This window comes from Halichoeres trimaculatus, unplaced genomic scaffold (assembly GCF_033239565.1).
Source record: "Halichoeres trimaculatus isolate MK-OKI-2021-1 unplaced genomic scaffold, fHalTri1.1 fHalTri1_scaffold_7, whole genome shotgun sequence".
Lineage (NCBI taxonomy): Eukaryota > Metazoa > Chordata > Actinopteri > Labriformes > Labridae > Halichoeres > Halichoeres trimaculatus.
The window spans coordinates 24,950,626-24,969,960 of record NW_027437185.1 but is presented as its reverse complement, the minus strand read 5'-3'; the positions used below and the strand labels follow the sequence as shown (position 1 = coordinate 24,969,960).

Below are 19,335 nucleotides of genomic sequence, written 5' to 3'. Positions count from 1 at the left end.
AGATCCATCATGCTACTGTCATGCCAAATAAAACCCCCAGAGTTTATAAATATACTAATAGCTAATATTCTATGATGAATATGATGCTTTTCAACATTTTAATGAATTTTACCAACTTCTTTTCAGTCATAATTATTCAAATTAACATTTTGTAATATTCATTCAATCCTTTATTTTTTTAAATTTTACTTTTATTGTGGCTAAAAATGTTTGAAAAGAGGACAGATGATATATTTTAAAGTGTTGGTAGAAACTAAAAGGTCATTTTTGGAGGCTGTGAAAGGCTGAATGAATTTCCTGTGCAACTTATTGCATTGAATTTCTTTTTTTTTCTGTTGAAGACAGAAAGTACAAACTTGAGTGAAAATCGTACTGATAGTGTGGAGTGGAATTCCCTGTACCTGCTGAATTGCAGCTTCTTTTGATCTGATCTAATAAAAAGAGAAATAGGCAGCAGATGACTGCTCTCAGCCGACATATGAAGCCAGTCACTGTCATTGGTTCCCTCTAGTGGATAAAGTCAAGTTAAAGAGTTATAGGTCGAAAGTCTCCATTGTCTGGTTTAAAACAAGACAGAGATTTTGTTAATGAGCAATGTTACAAGTGAGATCGTGAAGGGAGGGAGCTGATGTAGAAATAAAGTTCAACAAACATTATCAGTTATATTTTAGCTCATAGGAGGACCACTGTGATGTCTCTGCTTTCTTTGAGATGTTAAAAATTAACATTTGTGAGGTGGAGCTTTGGAGTCACAACACATTAGGAAAAAACGCACACACAAAGTATAAATGGTCATGTTAAGGATGAGTTTTCAAAAAAAAAAAGAATGACCTGACTCCTAATGGTTGAAGTACTGCCTTGTTTTGAAGTATTGGAGTATGACTGCTGAACAGTTTTGGATAAACATTTGAGGGATGAGAAGCCAGTTGCCAGACTATTAACTAATATGGGCCGAGATAAATGAGTATAATGTGTGATTGTTTATTTTCTTACACTGCAAAAAGTGAAATGCAAGCAGGTGTTTGTCTTGTTTTGGGAAAAAAAGATGCCTGTTAGACTTATTCTGAGCCACATTCACCTGCCTAGTCCAGGAAAATGTCTTATTTAAAGATGCTGAAGACAACAAAAGAAACCTGTTTAAGTTTCTTGCACTAAGATGTTTAATATCTTGAAATAAGACATTTTCTGGACTTGGAAGGTTAATTTGGCTCATAATATTTAGAAGTAGATAAACAAGATGTCCTGTAAAAAAAAATCTGGGGTGATTGAGAAATGACTGCATATCAACCCGCTACAGCATGCTTCAACTATTTCACAAGTATTCAGAGTCGTTTGCAGCTCCACACCAGAGGAACACAGCTGAGGAGACAATGGGTCACACAAGAACTGGTTGATAATGAACCAAATGGTGCTGAATCCTCCTAAAGATCGTGTTCAATCCAGCTTAAAAAATAAAAAGATTTCTTGAAATTTATGGAAAGAAACACTCATAGATGTGGCAAATCAGATGTGTTGGAAAAAACTCTCCCTGATCACTCTCTTCATCAGGTACAGTCCAGATTAACATTTGGTACAATCTACCTGAAAAGCAGAAGATCTGTGACTCAGGTTTTTATTCTGTAAAAGTTTTAAAACCAGAACACTAACGGGAATTCCTCACTCTCATATTGATTCATCTGAACAGACAAAGAGATAATAACTATGATCCACAATCATGCTTTATTCTTGTTGATTTCTTATAAAAGAATCAAATAAAAGTCTCTCCAGGACCTCACACACTGCTCAGTCTCTCAGTTCGGCTGTATCCCGTTTCCTAAACTAAACTATACTTCTCTTTACACCTTTAGTCTCTTCATCTTAAATATCTTTTATTAGTTTGTGACTTCAAACCAAAACATCATTGATTGTCAACACAAAAATCGGTCTTAGCACCAGTACAATAAAACTGTACTTTAGCTGTTCTGAAATACTGTTTGTTTTTTGAATGAAGGAGTAAAATCTGAGAATAAAGGGTCCTAAGAACGTTTTCAAAATGAAGCACCAATCATACGAAGCGTTTTCTTTTCATAGATAGGCTCATCAGATACACAAGAGGTCAAATATATTAATGACTATTAAATTAAGCACAACAAACAGTGTAAATAAAACACTGCAACACAAAGCACTCCGGGATCTGGAAACATCATATCAGGACGCAAAGAGGGGAGAGTCGTGGCTGCAGATTGGAGGCAGTCTGAGCTCCTCAGACACAGGATCGGATTACTTTTCCTCTGAGAGAGATCCACAGGATTCTGTATCAGTTCAGGAGTAGTGCATCCTGGGAAATGGAGACCTCTGCAATCCACCAAGTCTCGTAAACAATCTCTCAATGTCAAGGTCCAAAAAAACCCAATGATTTAATTCTGCAAGCAGGAGCTCTGACAGCGTGGTGCTGCCTGCTCTAACTCTGTGAAATGTTTGAGAATTAATCAACAGAAAGTCTTAGGTCCAAATGATGAGAAAATGTAAATAAGTCTCTGAGCTAAGCGAGTGATTCTGTGTGAAGATTATGTGCCGTGATCTCCTCTCTGCAGGTCTCCATGTCTCCCAGGCTGATGGAGAAATCATCCGGGCACCGTGGCCTCCCTGACTTGAGCTTCACGCGAGAGTCCCCGAGATAAAAGCCTCGGATTTTCTCCCATTGAAAAAAAAAGTATAGCTTTCCCTCGGAAACAAAACAAAAACTCTAAAACATAATCCGTCCTTTGCCACAAGAATACATTTATAGAACCAAATGTGTTAACCCTGATGGCAAGATATACATTTACACTACCATGTACAGACAGAATCATAAAAAAAGTTTTCTCTTCTGTATTCAAATAAACCTAGAGATAGGAACCTGAAAGCTGCTTTCCAGCACCGACATCTCCCGTGTGCAGGTCTGTGTGATCATGTGATCACCTTCTGTCTGAGGTCAAACGTTAAAGTGGAGTGTCAAGTCATTGCTGGAGTTCAAACCCCTGTTACAGCGGACGGAGAGGTTTCCTTTCAGCTGCTGCCTGGAGGGAGGGACTCGAGCAAAAAGACGACACTTAAAGGGAGGCTATCGACTGCGAGGCTTCCCTGTGTTCATCAGCATCTCTTCCTCCTCCTCTTCCTCCTCCTGTAGGATGTGGATGGATGAGCCCAGCAGTCTCTGGAGCTCTGGTACGCATCGCACCAGATCCACAAGTCCCTCTTCATCCTCTCCCTCCTCATCCTCTGCTTTTTTCTTGCCTCTGTGGGGTGAAGCCAGAGTGCAGCTCACCTGGCTGACCGACACCTGCTTCCAGAGCTCAGAGTGAGACAGGTTTACCACCTCCAGGTGAGGGTAACGTGCCCGAAAGATCCGCTCTGACATCTTCAGACGCTTCAGGACGTCGGTCAGGAGGAACCAGTTGCAGAATCTGTGAAAGAGGAAACTCCTGATCTTAGGTACAGAGTAAACAAAATTGTTAGGTTTGTCATGTGTAACTTGTAGGTTTATTTCTCATGAACTCACCCCTGTGTTAAAGACACTTGGACATGGTAACAGGGTAAGAGAGGCTCAGAGGAGAACTCAAACAGAAGGCAGTCTTTGTCTGAGTCCGGCTCAGCCTTCCCCGTCCTATCCTCCTCCAGATCCTGATTCTGCTCCGACAGCAAGAAATCCCAGCACGGCTCCTGATCTGTTTCTGTGAGGGAGAGTTCAACGAGGTCAGAGGGAGAGATGGGCAACAGGCAGAGTTTGACTGCCCTCTAGAGGACAGTATGTGCACTGCATATTATATGGACTGCTACTGATATAAAGCCATGAAAGATTAATGTTGCAGATAATTCATTTGAAGCTTCACTAAGAAACATGAGATGAAAACAAAGTTTATAAGCAACATTATTTGTGAGGATTACTTACAAGCCAACTGTTTTTCATAAATTTGAGCTGTTGGACAATGCAAAGACAGTTATCCAATCTACTGATGTGAAAGCTTTGTGTTTTCTATAATGAGATTATACTGACATGACAAAGATCCAAGTCAGTAAGACTTGTACCAAAAGCCAGATACTTTATCCTGTGTCATAGTTTAATCCTCTTCTTTAGGTTACAAGCAATGAAAGTATCTTACAGAGGTTTTTCTATTTTCTATAAACTCAGGGTCAATTCGGATTTGTTGAATGCAAATCTTATGGTGTTATCTGTGTAAATATGGACAATCAAACACAACTGTTTAAAAGTATATGAACCAACAACAAACATGAAATATGCAGCTAGACTGGACGATTCTGATTTGAAGGATAAAACTGAAGGTGTCTCCCCGACCACTTAAATGACACATTCATCCCTTCACACTGAATTCATTCACTGATGGCAGAAGCTGCTTCATAGAGTGCTCACGTGTATTTTCCACGGCTGTCTAATGATGGATCTTTGTTTTGGGACTGTAGTTAACGTCTCCATCTAGTTCCATTCACAGGTCTGTGGTGGATTAACCTGCTCTGAAAATCGTCTTCTGCCAATTTTTGTTTTTTTGTGATGTGGTCGCCCACTGACAGCTGCATGTGTATGCTTAGCTTGTAATGGTATTTCAAACAATGAGGACTCTTATATTCCATTTCATAGTATAGTTTACATACATTTGAGTGAGTGGGGTTTTTTGAGGTGAAATGTGCCAATTGAAAGTGATGTGGTGTTGCTTTATTTTGTAGCAGTGGCAGCAGGAAGCAGAAAAAGACTGCGATAGTTAAACAATTGTCAAAGAAAAAATACCACTCAGTAAATTTAGAAAAAAAAGAATGAATTTTAGACCCAACTTGAATCCTGTGGGATGTATTGTTTAACCCTGAAACCCTGAAAGACCTGGTGAAGGATAATCCCATTCATTCACATTCTGTTAGCTGTGCAACTGGAGTACATTAAGGACGCTTCCACTGCTGAACCAAAAGCTGCCCTTAACAACTAAATATTCCATTTTTTTAAAGAAATGTGGATGTAGTTTTGCTATTTTTTATATTTTTATTTTCAAATATAGTCCTTGAGATTTGAGTATTTAAGAAAAAATTAAGTGAAATAAAGTGAACAATTTCTCCTTGACAGGAGGTCAAATTAGGGCTAATTTGGTAGCTAAACATTACCAACATATTTCAGTCTCTACAGTTTATCCAGAAAGCTGCAGTCCATTTCCTGTTTAGGCTCTTGTGGTGTTTCCACAGAACTCTTAATCCTGTTCTCCCTCAAATGGATAACTGGCTCCCTGTGGCTGTTTACAACACAGCACTGATGCTGGTACACCAGGCTAACACCCCTTTATGTCCCAACAGTTGAGCCAGAGCCCGGCCAACATAGTAGAGTGATTTCCCTGCGGCCACCTGCTCATTTGTCCAACAAGCCTTGACTGGACTTCCTCACAGCCAGCAGAGGAATGAGTTCCCTACTACCAATGTTTACAAACTGAAGTAACACATTTGATTGATCAGCGGCCTGATGGATTGGCAGACATAGAGGTGCAGATAGAGAAACTGCTCCAAGGTTTCTTACCAAACAGGGAGCTGCTGTAGAAATCCCAGGGTAAACCAGGATCTGGATCCTTGCGGCCTTCCAGGTCAGTAAAATATTCTGTAAAAAAAAGTATGTTTTACACCTGAGCTGTACTTCCTAACTGCTTGAGTGTGTCCATTGTCAGGACAGAGCAAACAAACAACAGCAAAAACAGGTGATTAAACACATCCTCTTAAAGCCACTCAGTTTAAGATATAGCTTGTCTTTGGGGTTCCCTCCCCTTTGCTGCTCAGTGAACGCTCCATTCAAAAGGAAAACTGGGCATTGTGGCTGTATTAGCTACTGAACCATCATCTCTCTCTGTTTACCTGAGATTCACTGCGTGAGAGTAAAACACTCAAGTAAACACTGTGCTGCAGCCAAGTTTACACTAAAAAAAAAAAAAAAAAACAGCGCTAGCAGTGAAGTGTTAGCTGATGTTGTCTCAATCGCAAAAAGCAGCCAATGCTGCAAGAAGATACTAAAAACTGGTTCTAAGGAATATTTGCAATGCTTCATGGGAAAAAATCTATACAGTTTGTTCAAGAATGCATTTCTTCAATGAATCGACTGGATATTCAGAACATAAAATGTTGGATGGTGCTACAGCTTCCCCAAAGTGAAACCAAAACATGTTGCAAGCAAAGACGGCATCTGGATACCAAAGCTAAAAACCCAAAGTTCACCTGGATCATCAAAAGACTGTGATTGTGTATAAAAGAACAGATTTAACAATTCAGTTCAAAACCTATGCCCAGGTCAGGTAGATAAAGATGGTAAGAAAAAAACCACTTCTTTAAAGAGGGGGTACTGTGCTGTTTCCTTAGGCCTGAAACTTTTCTTTTGGTACCACTGCTGTAGCTTTACATGGTTTACATTTCAAAAATCTGATTCATTCGCACACTGGTGTTTCAGCCTCTGTATGAAATCTTTAATTTCAGATGCTATTTCTTTAAGGTTCCCACAAACCCCTGTCTTCTGATTGGCCAGCCCTCTGCAGATCTGTCAGGAACAGAGCTATAGGCAGAGCTAACAGTTAAGACATCCTAATGTGATGACCTCCTTATTTCAGTGAGTCTCGGGAAGATCTCATGCCTGTTTTAGAACAGACCGTTTGAGTAATTTACATTTAATCCGCACCAGCATTATTACTCTATAACCATCATGCTTAGTAATACCCCTCTTTAAAATTCTGTTTTAAAACATAAAACTCTTGCTTTTTAAATCTGTGAGAGCTTTGTTAAATCTGTCATAGGGTGTTTGGCACAACAGCCATCTCCTGACGAGACTCACTGACTTTTATTTAGTAACATGAGCACACCAGTGTGATCATGACTCATCAGCTCCACCTCTCTTCTGTTACTTTTTGCTGATGATTGAGCTAATATATTTTTTTTGTTTACAATGAAGTTACACTACAGCACACATTATGGTTTCAGTTTAGAATGTCAAAAAAAATGCACTTGTGCATGAAACACAGCAACTGAAGGGAAATTCAACATACATCCAGGAGCTCAAACACACTGCTCTGGACTAATGCTCTTAATGTTTTGTGGAAAAACGGATTACATATCCAGCTTTTATGTATCCAAGCTAGGGATGCACTGATCCAACTTTTCTGGTTCTGATACCAATACTGATACCTGGGATTTGGTATCGGCCAATACCAGTCCAATACCAGTGTTAAATAATAACCTGCACGCTCTACTGTGGGATAAGACTGATCATGTTTTGGGTAAAAGGCAAAAAAATAGTTTATGGAATTACTTAAGTTAAAATATATTTAAACTATGAAATATTTAAATGTTTACCATCAAAAGAATTCTTCAGAATGTAAACAAGTTATTTTCAAATGTAAACTTTTATATCCTGTTGACTGATAATGCAGCAAAAAAAAGGCAAGTGCATCAGAGGTAATATTTCAAATCAAGGAGCAAAGAGCGCTGGTAAAAACAAAAACAAAAACAAAAAGGCATAGAGCCGTTTGCCTGGATGGGACCATCAATAGCTTCTGACTGATAACCGATACCACCAATCAGTATCGGTGCATCCCTAATCCAAGTTCTTACATGTGCTTTGTTTTGAATTTATTGTTGATTAATCACTGCACCTAATCCAATGAAGAGGAAGTGAGAGCTGATAAACGCGCTGACTAACTGTTCATTAGGTGGAAGTTGATCAAAGAAAAATGTAATGTGCGTAGCATCAACTTAACTCTGCTCCATTTTTTCTTTGTTGTTAATTGTGTTTCAAGTGGTTGCTGATGATGTAGGATACAAATTCAGCTGAGTGTGGGGTACAGAACAGTGTGATGAGAAAAAAGGCCAATGAGAAGGATGAGCTCACCCGTGAGGAAGGTCTTCATACTGGGGCTGTGTGCCAGTTTCACCGGTGTGTGTCCAGAGTATGTGGCCAGGGTCGGGTCTGCGCCGTGGTTCAGTAGTAGCCAGACTATTGGGAGGTTATCGCTTGCCACAGCATCATGGAGAGGCCTAAATAAAAAGAAAAAGAACACAAAACAACTGCTGTTAAGTGAGTGTACAGCTTAAAATAAACATCTGTTTGAAAACTTGTGCATACCATTAATCAGATGTGTGGATCATTAAACAAGAACAGTTTGAACAAACGGTGAAAATTAAATTTAAATACTATTCAGTGATTAACTTGTTTGTGTATCTAGGATTAGAAGAAGAATCAGCACTAAACTGTGATATTATTGAATACTGCAGTCACAATAAGATTTCATTTCATTATAAACACACAGTCTGTTGGGTGTTAGCACACACCAACACCTGTTGAGGCTAAACATTATCAGGGGAGTAAGAAATGACACATTAATCCTATAGAAAGGTCTGTATGTCGTGGAAAAAAATCTACAGTTTTCTTTTTCATGTTTAAGATATGACATGATAATATTTCATGGATATAAATTTCCCACAGCCATCATGCTAGTTTTTCAAGAAGTGGCATTAAATTGACGGTCAAATCTGAGGGCAGCTGAAGGTTGTGGGGTTTTCTCTGATTGGCAAAATTGGGTGAGTTAAGTTGAGTGTGATGTCAGACAGTCTTCTAGGATTTGAAAAGTTCAAAGTTCATAATGATAAAGACTGAAATAAAAATTGAGATAAAAAATATTGAAATGTGATTACTTGGCTGGCACTCTCTATTAAAAACAGAAGTACATTGGCTTTGCAAACAAATGACCCCTTTTCTTCGAGGAAGCTGTGAAAGAATCAAAATAGCAAACTCCTGATGAAAGGCCAATAAATAACCTCAACTCTGGGATCTGATTAAAAGGTTCCTAAAAGACCTTTAAGAAACAACTGTTCTTTCCATTAATGTAACTAACTACAAACTTAAACACGACATTAAGCCTCACCGTGTTCCATCCTGAGCGCTGCAGTTGACGTCAGCACCGTATTTCAGCAACATCTGGACAATCTGCGTCCAGCCTCGTGAGGACGCCTCATGGAGAGCGGTGTAACCAGCATTATCACGCCGATTGACCTCCCTAATGTCCTTCTCAAGACAGTACTGAACTACATCCTGCAGAAGAGAAAGACTGTGTCACATCAACATGATTCAGAGAAATAAAATCATTTGAATTAAAAAGTGGATTTTACCTGGTAGCCCAGGCGGGCAGCACGCTGCAGCAGGGTCTCCCCGGCATTTTTATTGACAATCAGTCGGCGGACCTCTGGTGGAATGGGCTTTTTTGGTGGAGACTCTGAACTGTTGCTTTTTCCTGATGAGACTTTCTTGTTGGGTGGGGATGATGGCACACTTTTTGGAGCAGGTGGAGGGCTGTCTGTTTTTTTCACATCCACAGCATCATCATTCAGGGGGAGTGAGGCAGCGGCGCGCTTCCCCAAACAGCTGCGTTTGGTCTTCACCTGAAACACAGATTTATTGTTAAGAGCGCCGTGTGTGAAATGGAATCTGTGTAATACACTGCCAAGTCAGAGCAATGACTTCCACTTATCAAGGACCTGAGCAGTATAACTCCAGCTGCCCTCATAAATGTGACAAACACAGCATTTATCTAGCCACAGGGGGGCACTGTGAGCTAATATATTCATGGCCCTTTGTGCTTTACTCCTATCATCCTTGTATAGTTAAAGATATACTGCGAGCCTGCAGCAGAATCAGTGAGCGACTTACCCTCTGCTCATCATTGTCACATAAGTGCTTGCTTTTGAACTTTCTCTTCCCTGAAGGCTTGTCATTACTCTCTGGAGACAGATCCCCATCCTGATAGCGAACTGACCCCGAGCGTGTGAACGAGGGTCTCCGTGGGGGAGGCTCTGGACTGGCGGCAATAGGACTGGGGCACTGATGTGCCTGTGGATCTGTGATGGCAAAACATATCCAAGATTATGCAAAGTAATGGCAAACAGGTGAAGATCGTAAAAATACACAAATGATCTTTTCATTGCAGCCATCATACGGGTGAGCTAATGCTCATCTGCAGAGCTAAACATGGGACAGGAGATATTTCAGGTGCTGTTTGAGCCAACATCAGGTGGCAGAGGACTACCTGGCCTTCACTGCTCTCAGGCTTACCAATGTTGTTTGCTAAATCAGAGTTACTGCTGTCCATGATTTATCCTCTACTGCAGTTTGCAATCATGTTCTTGAGATTATGGACAGTCTCTGCATGTAGATTTTCTCATTTGAGATTCATCCATGTCAGATCTGAGGTGGACACAGTTTTCACTTCAAAAAGCTGAGCTACAGTCTGGATGTTCTGCTTTTGGAGGAATTTATCATCTTTATTTTATCCCAATAAATTTAATATCTACAACCCTAGTCATCCTTTAGTTGATTCAGTTTCAGGAAAAAATCTGCAAAAACAAGACAAATTGGTCATTTAATATCCACTTGTTTTGAACTCACTGAAACCAGGTGGACTCAACAGATGAAATTATGCAGTGATGCTGCTGCTGCTGCTGCTCAGGACAGACATTTGTAAAGAGGAATTTCAGACAAATGTTCAGGAATCATTGCCTGGCTGCTGCACAATTGTTCCCCTGACTAGAACATGGCTGCAACTATTGTGAGTGAGGATTCGTCCATCAAATATTCTTTTAAAACAATACATTTTAGACAGTGATGGTCAGAAAAAAATGACATGATTCCATCACAAACCAAATGTTTGACACTTCATCTGGTCAGCAGCCAAAAAAGATTGATTGATAGTGGTATTTTTGTTCATCTGAATAATTTGGAAAGCTCCCAACTAATGTTTCAGATAAAAGACTTAAAAATTAGAGTTTTATTGAGGACTCCAGTTTGTGGCTGTGGTTAAGTTGACTTTCAATAATCATAGGAATCAAGTCTTGATTACTTCTAGAGTAATTTGATTACAGCTGATGGATAAATCATTTGGCAAACTGCTGCATAAATAGGAAATTTTACTAATCTAAATGCTCACTAATAGGGTTTAAGCTGATGAACCGTGGTCAAAACTTACCAAACACTCAGTTGTTCTGTTTTATAAATCTAGTTTAAAAAATCGTCTGTCTTTCTAATAAAACTAATAAAAGCAATTTTAAATACAGCTGCATTTTTGTCAGTGACCTGAAGAGCAAGTCAATATTGTAAAACTCAGCCAGAAATAGTGAAAAATTTAAAGTTCAGAAGTAACTTCCTTTATTTTATAAGTTTTAAATTTGTGTCTTCAAGCAAATTTTCTATATTCTGTTGAAAAAAATTACAGAAAGGGGAAATTAAAAACTAGACAGATCATCTCAGAGAAACTTGTACCTGCTGGGATTCCACTGTCCTTTCTTGAGGGGTCAAACTCTTCGTGGCGCTCTCCGTCCTCCAGCTTGTCTTTCTCAGTGATGTAATCTCCAGTCTGGTACTTTTTACTGCGACATCGTCTGCGTTTCTTATGAGCAGGCGTCTCACCTTCTGCGCCACCAGCCTTGCCTTTGCCCTGAGACCCTCGCTCTGGTAATGGGTGCGATCGAGGCCTTCCTCTTGGACGACGTGCTGGTTGGGCAGGACTTTGAGGGGGTGACAGGGAAGCTGCAGGAGGGGGCATTGGCGGGGGTGGAGGGGAAGGTGTTGCAAAGCCCCAGAGGTCAAGTCGAGCCTCATCTGCCCGCCGCCGTCCTCTCCTCAATCTGGGGAAGGGACTGTCTGTGTGGTCGGCCTCTTTGCTGCGTAAAGCAGAGCCAACTGGAGGAGCCAGAGTCTCCGCACGGTGAGGACTGCTGCTGCTATCTGTCACTGATAAAAATCACATTTTATCATCAGCTTCTGTGCAAAGATATAAAACTGACACTTGAAAAGTTCCCAGTGAGATAATGCATGTGACTTTTTCTGTCTGTTTAATACACACACTACTGCACTACTAAGGCTGACTGCAGGCTATTTAACTAGCAAACAAAAGCTGTGAGATTCCACAGTAATCCAACTGCATGCACAACAAAGACTTCATATCTGACACAACTGGAAGCACGACTCATTTTGTTGTAAATATTAGAAATGTGTCAGCTTTGAGAGAGCTTTTCAGAAGGGGAAGAAACAAAAGAGATCACCTGGTTTCTTGGGAGCTGTTTGGTCCACCTTGTTGGGACTGATCTTATCCTTTGGAGCTGCTTCTTTACATTGAGGAAAAACTTTTGCCACTGACAGACTTCTCTCCAGCACAGGTGAACACTGTTTCTTCTGCTGAAACACATGAGGGGAGAGAGTGAGGGTGCTGTGTCAGAGATTATTGATCACAAAGCTTTCATGGTGATGGAGGCCATGTCACTGAGGTACAATGAGCCCTTAAAAGTGAAAGTGTCACTTACAGATTAAGTGAGAATTCTATCAACAGGTCAAATATATTCATAGGTTTTCAGCATCTTCTCTGTTTATTCAATTGGGAATGAAAAGAACAATTCTGAAGGCAAGTAACAAAATGTGATCTAAGTTACCTTCTTTTGTGGAGATACTTTAGTTGGAGTGTTTTCCATGTCTTGCTTTTTCTTTCCTGAAGTCTTCTTTGGTCCCGTAGGTGACTTCTCCTTCGCTGGCTTCTTGGGGCTGCTTTTCTTCTGTTTGATGGCTTTAGCTTTGGTTGGCGACTCCTCTTTGGTTCCGTTTGTTTTCTTCTCAAGCTTGTCGCCTCCCCCCTCGTGCTGGCACGCCAGAATAGACGCGACCATGCCTCCCAGTTTTTCACTGGGGGGAATTTCTGGTGCCCCACTTTCTGTCTTGGATATCTCCCCCTCTAACACCTGGGCAAGCTTGCTCTCCATCCTGTTCCCGTTTGTTGATGCATTGGTCCCAAAGAGATGAGACTGGCCAGCAGGCTTTGAGGAGCCCTGCTTTGCTTTCAGTCCCCTGTGTTCTCCGTCAGTGGTGTTTAACTCAGTGTTATTCTCCACAGGCTTGGCCTCATGTCTCTTCAAAGCTTGATTTGAATCTCTTGTTGGAACATCAGCCCATTTTTCCTTTGACCAGTGTGATGGGTGTTCAAAAGAGGAAGTGTGTTTAAATGCTGTGTCTTTGTTGCTGGTTAGTGGACTCAGAAGATTGGCTTTTTTAGACCCAACAGGTGAGGTTTGAGGACTTCCCTCACCTGTTAAGGTGTTTGTTTCAAAGGCTTGCTGCTTTACAATGGACGCGAGGTTAGACAAAGGAGACTTCAATCTCTCCCACTTATCGTCCTCAGGTTTGGACGGGCTGTGATGGGCACTCTGAAACTTTTCTTCTGTAACTGTGTTTCCTTTAGTCTTTGGAGATCCCTGTGAGATTTTCCTCTGAGCAGACGAGGCTTGAAGATGGGATGGCTGTTGCCAAGCTGGATTGAAAACGGTGTTAGAGTACAGCACTGCTGTTTTGCCAGGTCCAGATATCTGATGAATCTGAGCATTGGCAGAGGCTGTCAGGGCTGTTGACAGAGCTCCTTTAGAGGGACTGTTCTTGGTTATGGCTGTGCTGTTGTTTTTTACAGGTTTGACACTGTGAGCGTGTTGGTTGCCCTTCATTAGACAGGATGGCTTCTTTCCTCCTGAGGCCAGGTGTTCTCCTTGGTCAATTATAGATATGAACTCTTGCTTTGCAAAACTCTGAAATTCGTCCACAAAAGCCCCTTTTCCATCTTTGCCACGCAGTGTTGAAGCCAGAATTGGGCTTGCCACACCTACATATGTTCCAGGGATGTTTTTGATGTCTTGTGAAGGTCCCTTACCCCAGGCTGGTTTGGGCTCTGGGATCTGGTGATTCTGAGGCCTTTTTATTTGCTTTTGATGAGACCCATTTCTATGGGTGTTGGGTAAGATAGGGTATTGCACAGCCGGGCTATAGGGGGTAGAATGAGTCCTCTTTGAGTTAAGAAAATCTCTCTGATTTGATTCATTATTATGAGGCTCAATTGTTGTAACAGAAGGGTCGTTTAGGCATTTAGGACGTTTTGATTTAGCGGACAAGTCCAAAGGAACATCTCTTGCTTCAGCTAAGCAACAAGTACCATCATCTGAAGCAGAGGAGGAAGTTTTAAGAGAGCCCATGGTGGTCTTGTCTATGCTGTTTCCTTTCTCTATGTGGTTCAGCAGTCTGCTCTGAGACGTGATGCTGGCCAGAGTAGAACCACAGCAAATGGCAGCAGTGGGCGACAGCGTGTAGCAGGTGGGTGCAGCAGAAGTTAATGATGGGTGCTGCAGCGGTAGGGCAATGGCTGGTGAGGCTACTACTGACACTAAAGACTTATGCTCTACCACAGATTTGGTATTCTTACTGGATGAATGGTTTGGTTTTAGTTTTGTTGTTGATGCTCCCGCTTTTTTCTCTGCAGCCGGAGTCCGGCCTACAGAGAACGAGTAGGGATAGGTCCGCATGAGAGGTGTCCCTCCGACACCTGAGGTTTGAGGCTGGATTTCTTTCTGAAACTGACTGGCTGTGGCTTCTCTCAATGCTGCAATCTGACCCAATGCTGGTGGAAGAGTTATTTTACAAAGTGGGGAAGAAAAATTAGTGGAAGGAAGGAAGGCAACAGGCTGGACTGGCTTGAACATGGCTGCACATTGAAACCCAGGCGGGACACTTTGCACAGACTGTGTTTGTGAAAGTGACTTCTTAGTAGTCGTCATGTTGCTGTGACAAGGGTTTAGGGAGTCCTCTCGGCTGACTTTTATGCCACTTGACCACTGAGGTGCGGGGAAGACCGTGGCTCCGTCAGCCTTCAGTTTAGGAGCTTCGGGCCTCTTTTCGGCTCTCTTCTCTGAGCTGGTGAGAGCTGAGCCAGATGTTGGTGCATTGTTGGGCTGTTGAGGTGGGGAAAGCTCAGGGCTGTGGTTGTAATTGCTAGTGTCCGGACAGGCTTTTGCTGTCTTACAGTCTGTTGTTGGAGTGGTCTTGTTTTGCTGACTGAGGGTAACATCTCCTCGAAACTCAAGGGGGAGCGTCTGGGGGGGATTCCCCACCATGCTAGCAGACGCTTTATTTGGAGCACTGATCTCTCTGCTCACCGTGCCTCCATCCCCTACATTCATTAGTGTAGGATCCACCTGAGTAATAAGAAAAGTTCATTAAGGCAGTGTTAATTAGACACGAGGAAAGGATGATCTTATCTAGTAATGTTACTACAATGAAAAAAAAAAATACCTGCATAGGTGTTTCTTTAACACAACATGCCTCAGGGGTAGCTGAGTCCACCAGGTTAGAGTCTTCCTTGAAATACAGTGATACGCTGTAGAACAAACAAGAAAAAGAGAACACTTAATGTGATCACCGTAGTGCTGCTGGGACTTTCATTGGAGATTTAAACCCGTTTGGTGCCATGTTAAATGATTCAGAGTAACCAACATTGGGAAATTGAAAGCTTCCTTTCTTTGAGACGGGGCTGGAAGGCCAGATGTGTTACAATTTCCGCAGCACGGGGAGACAATTCAGGGCAGCAGAGAGAAGTGAGGCAAGCTGAAGAACAACCCTTTGGTTTTATTTGCACGCTACAGGGAATACTAACAATTTATTTGCATTGATCGATCTGGAAAGTGAATAATCTTTAGAAAAAATTAGGCAATCAGGGAGTGAAATGAGACTTCATTCATTAGTTGTAAATTGGACAAATAATGATCCAGGAATACATACGTAAAAGGCTTCTATTCTTGATACTATACATCACATCTGCTTGTACCTTTTTGCAGGAGTTTTTTTTATGGTATTTTACATGTTTACTTGAAGTCTTTAATTCTGTTTTTGTGTGCAACTGTCCCTTTGAGATGATAATGAGGCTGCCCCGTTTAAAGAGTTCTACCAAGTGAGCAGGTTCAGCTATCCCTCCATGAAACAAATCAGACGCTCAAATGATTGGTAAGCGGCTGCCTCCTTGTGTTCTGTTCAGATAAAGAAGTGCACACCAGAGGAAAGCAGATGACTGCTAGTGGTTAAAGTTCTGTTACTTTCTGCAAGATTAGTGGATGGTTAACTTACAATTACAAATTAAACCCACCTGAATTCAATGCAGTTTTAACTAATGGGTCATGCAGTTTGATTGCTCGTCATTTTAAAAAAAAAACATAAAACACTCCCAACTTTTGTCTGTTAAAAACTCACAGACATTTCAATCTCCATGTCCCCTCTTCAAAAAATATTTCTTTGCATGCACACCATGAAGACGATAAATAATAAATAACGCGATCATCTGAAAACAAACATTGGAAATACTCTCGTAGACACCGGCGACACGCGCCAGAGCAGCTCCTGGTATGTGGGCAGAGGTGAGCGCAGGCGAGCGCATCTGCAAGTAAATGAGACGACTACAAACAGGCAGCAGGCAGCACAAAATCTATGTCAAAGCTTCACCCTGGAGTCAGTGAAACATAACGAATATGATGCACATAATGACTGACACGCCAATCTCTGCTGGAATCTGCGAGCACGGCCGCGCGGATAGCGCTCGGTGCAAGGAGGGTCTGCATTCATTACCGTGTACAACAGTTCGCTTACAGCTAGTTTGTCTTTGTGCAGCGATCATACCGGGTCTGTGATTCCATCCGCTCTGATGTAGGCCAATGAATGCATGCCGTAGTCCGCAACAAAGTGAAGCCTGGCATTACCTCCAAGACAAAACAAGCCTCAAAACACAATTCATGATACGACTTCAACAGCACGGTCAGCTCTCTGTCCACAAAGGGCACACAGCCCACATGCATGCTGTGGCAGCGGGGCACTTTAAAAACAATGTGCTTTTCTGTTAGAAACATCAGCACGGAAAAACTCTGGAGAGCTCCGGGGCTCTCTCGCTGGAGATGGCGAGCAGTCACCATAAAGAGAGCATGGCAGCCGGCTCTCAGGTGATGCAGCCTGGATGCCTCTCAGAACTACGAAATCAAGCCTCGGTGAAAAAAATCTTTCTGGGAGATGGAGGACAGATGTCGGGGCGTGTATGTGACGGGACCACTTCCACCATGGTGTGGCTGCAGGGACACAATGTGGCAGTGGATCCCATCTCCGCCCGATAAGGTAAGTCAACATGAATACGGCGCTACACAGAAAACACAAGGCAGACCCAAACAAAACAAACCCATCATCAGCCTACAAAAAGTCTGCCTGTGGATGCTTTTTTTCTGCAAACAATCAATTCCAGAGATAACACAGAATGAGTTGCTTACAGAAAAAAGTATCAGAGGCACTGTGAGCTAACTTCACATACATTGTCCAGCTGGAGGCTACAAAACAGAGGGCAAACATATAAAACTCCACTGACCACCTCCACCTCCTCTAGCTCCCTGCGCAGCGGAGCCTCCGCGGAGCCCGTCTCGCACCGCTCCACTCCCGGTGGTTAAAACATGTCGAGGCGGGCTGTTGTAATTGATCCCCCGGCCGACCTGACGCGAAGTGCTCCCGTCTCTTGCATCGGCCCTCTGGTAGGACTGTCTGAACCACTCCGGCGATGTTATAAAATGACCCCACCGAGCCTCTCCTTTCCTTTAAAAGACTCCCTCTCTCTGAAAGGCTGAATTATTCCCGAGATGACAAAGATGTCTAATGACACAAACAATTACAAACCAGCTCGTCCAGATGGCAGTGACGAACCAGGCACGGCTCGGATACGGCCGCGTCCAGCCTTTCGCCTCTGCCGACCGCGGCTGCTCACTAATCTCGACGGTTTTCGGTTCTAAAACTCCGGGGAGGGGAGGGAGGAGAGGGGCGGGAGGGAGAGGAGGAAGAGGAGGGGAGGGGTGGAGGGGGGGTCGTCAAGACAGTCCGTTTCGTATCGCCAGTCTCCAGTCTGGTGGGAGAGTGAGAGAGGGGCAGAAGGGTGCTCTGTGACAACATGGGAGATGTAGTGCTCGGCTATCCACGCCCAGGATTAGACGCTGGAGAGGCTGGGAGGGGTGAGGACTGCAGGTACCAGCATGCAACGCGAGCTCCAGCCGCTCAAGGGGAATAGGGAGGGAAGGGGGGAGAGAGGGGTCGCGACCAAAGAGTGTAACGGTGCGCTAAACTGAAAAAGCTTATCAGGGTAACGAAGTAATAAAGTGTATTTCCTTAAACCAAAGGAGGCTCCGAGTATCACTGAGCGTATATTTGAGTCTCAGGTCAATTAACAGAGTCAGGCCACGGGGTGAGGGCTGCTGAGAGGAATTACTGAAATGTAGGAGAAAAAAATAAATAAAAGAGAGAGTGGGAGAGGTTTGGGTCTGTTGCAGAAGAATTAACACGAGGAAGAGAGAGTCAGGCTGCTGGAGGCTGTGAGCTGCAGGCTGCTGCTGCTTCAGGAAGAAGATGGGGGAAACACTAATCCCTCCTCCACTGATGTGTGGAGGATTTCACGACCAAAACCTCAGACATGCTGTCTTTCATCAACGACAAGTTCTGGGCATTTGAGGGGAATGCCATGACAGTAACCATATTACCTTTAACATCTGCTGGAGTTGAGTTTCAGCAAACCACAAAACAAGAACTCTCAAATGGCAACACTTCGTTTTCAAAATGTGTTCTTCGTCTCTCATTGTGACCCGTGTGCCTTTTTCTACTTAACCAAACACACAGCCAGCAACATAAGCCAATACTGTCACATGCAACTTTATATTTCCCATTTTTAAGCAAACTTAAATAGTCAAACCACAAAAAATGCAACACATACAGGAGTGTGACTTCTCATAACTAGACAACATGTTGAACACCCTTATCACAACCTTTGTGACTGACTGTCAGACACTTGCATACCTGAACCGAGTAAAACTAAAGTGCATTTATCAGGCTTCCTTGGTTTGTCCAGGTCTGAGGTTTAACAGTCTGAACACATTTGCCAGCAAGGCTTCGGTCCATACAAAGCATGCCACTCACTCTTCTGTGGCATCTCCTCTTCACTGTCATCACTGCAGTGCAGTGTGACAAAATCACACTTCCTGTTGATACCAGGTCAGGTTTTAACTGGATTTAGACACATTTACTACAGAGGGGTGGGCTTGAGCTAAGCTGAAAGAAAAACTTAAGACTGTTTTCATGTTTTAATTTCAACCCTTAATTTGCATCAAAATTTTCTAATTTTCAAAACAAGCTACTATTTCTATAAGACAAATTTAACTTCAATTTGAATAATCCTTATATGTTCATCTGTAAAAACACAAAAACTGTGGTGGTAAACCTGCCCCAAAAGGACTTACAGAGGGATATCTTATGGAAGTATTGTTATATTTAAATCTTTAGAACCAGAAAAAAAAATCTATTTTTGCTCTCCACTTTCACATCAAACAGGCACTACATCAGCATTCCTCATAAAGCGTAAAAGCTGTAAACACACACTCAATGCAGCTGGGAAGAAACTACTATGAGCAAGAGTTCACATTTGAAGCTGT

The 19,335-nt window shown here is 42.4% G+C and overlaps 1 protein-coding gene across 10 annotated transcripts in view; it reads right to left on the bottom strand.

Annotated features, from left to right (window-relative positions):
* Positions 1 to 979: 979 nt before the first annotated feature.
* The window catches only part of bcorl1 (BCL6 corepressor-like 1), a 38,596-nt gene continuing 20,240 nt past the window's right edge, over positions 980 to 19,335 (bottom strand). For 2 of the 10 annotated variants that reach the window (XM_074674038.1, XM_074674042.1), the window contains exons 2-12: positions 15,134 to 15,218; positions 12,463 to 15,036; positions 12,079 to 12,211; positions 11,297 to 11,767; positions 9,692 to 9,879; positions 9,154 to 9,423; positions 8,910 to 9,076; positions 7,877 to 8,022; positions 5,531 to 5,608; positions 3,521 to 3,692; positions 982 to 3,425 (exon numbers count right to left, since the gene is read on the bottom strand). In XM_074674038.1, the coding sequence (XP_074530139.1) occupies positions 3,083 to 3,425; positions 3,521 to 3,692; positions 5,531 to 5,608; positions 7,877 to 8,022; positions 8,910 to 9,076; positions 9,154 to 9,423; positions 9,692 to 9,879; positions 11,297 to 11,767; positions 12,079 to 12,211; positions 12,463 to 15,036; positions 15,134 to 15,139 (4,548 nt within the window). In that variant the 5' untranslated portion in view covers positions 15,140 to 15,218 and the 3' untranslated portion in view covers positions 982 to 3,082. The other 8 variants (XM_074674034.1, XM_074674036.1, XM_074674035.1 and 5 more) reach the window with 7 other exon arrangements.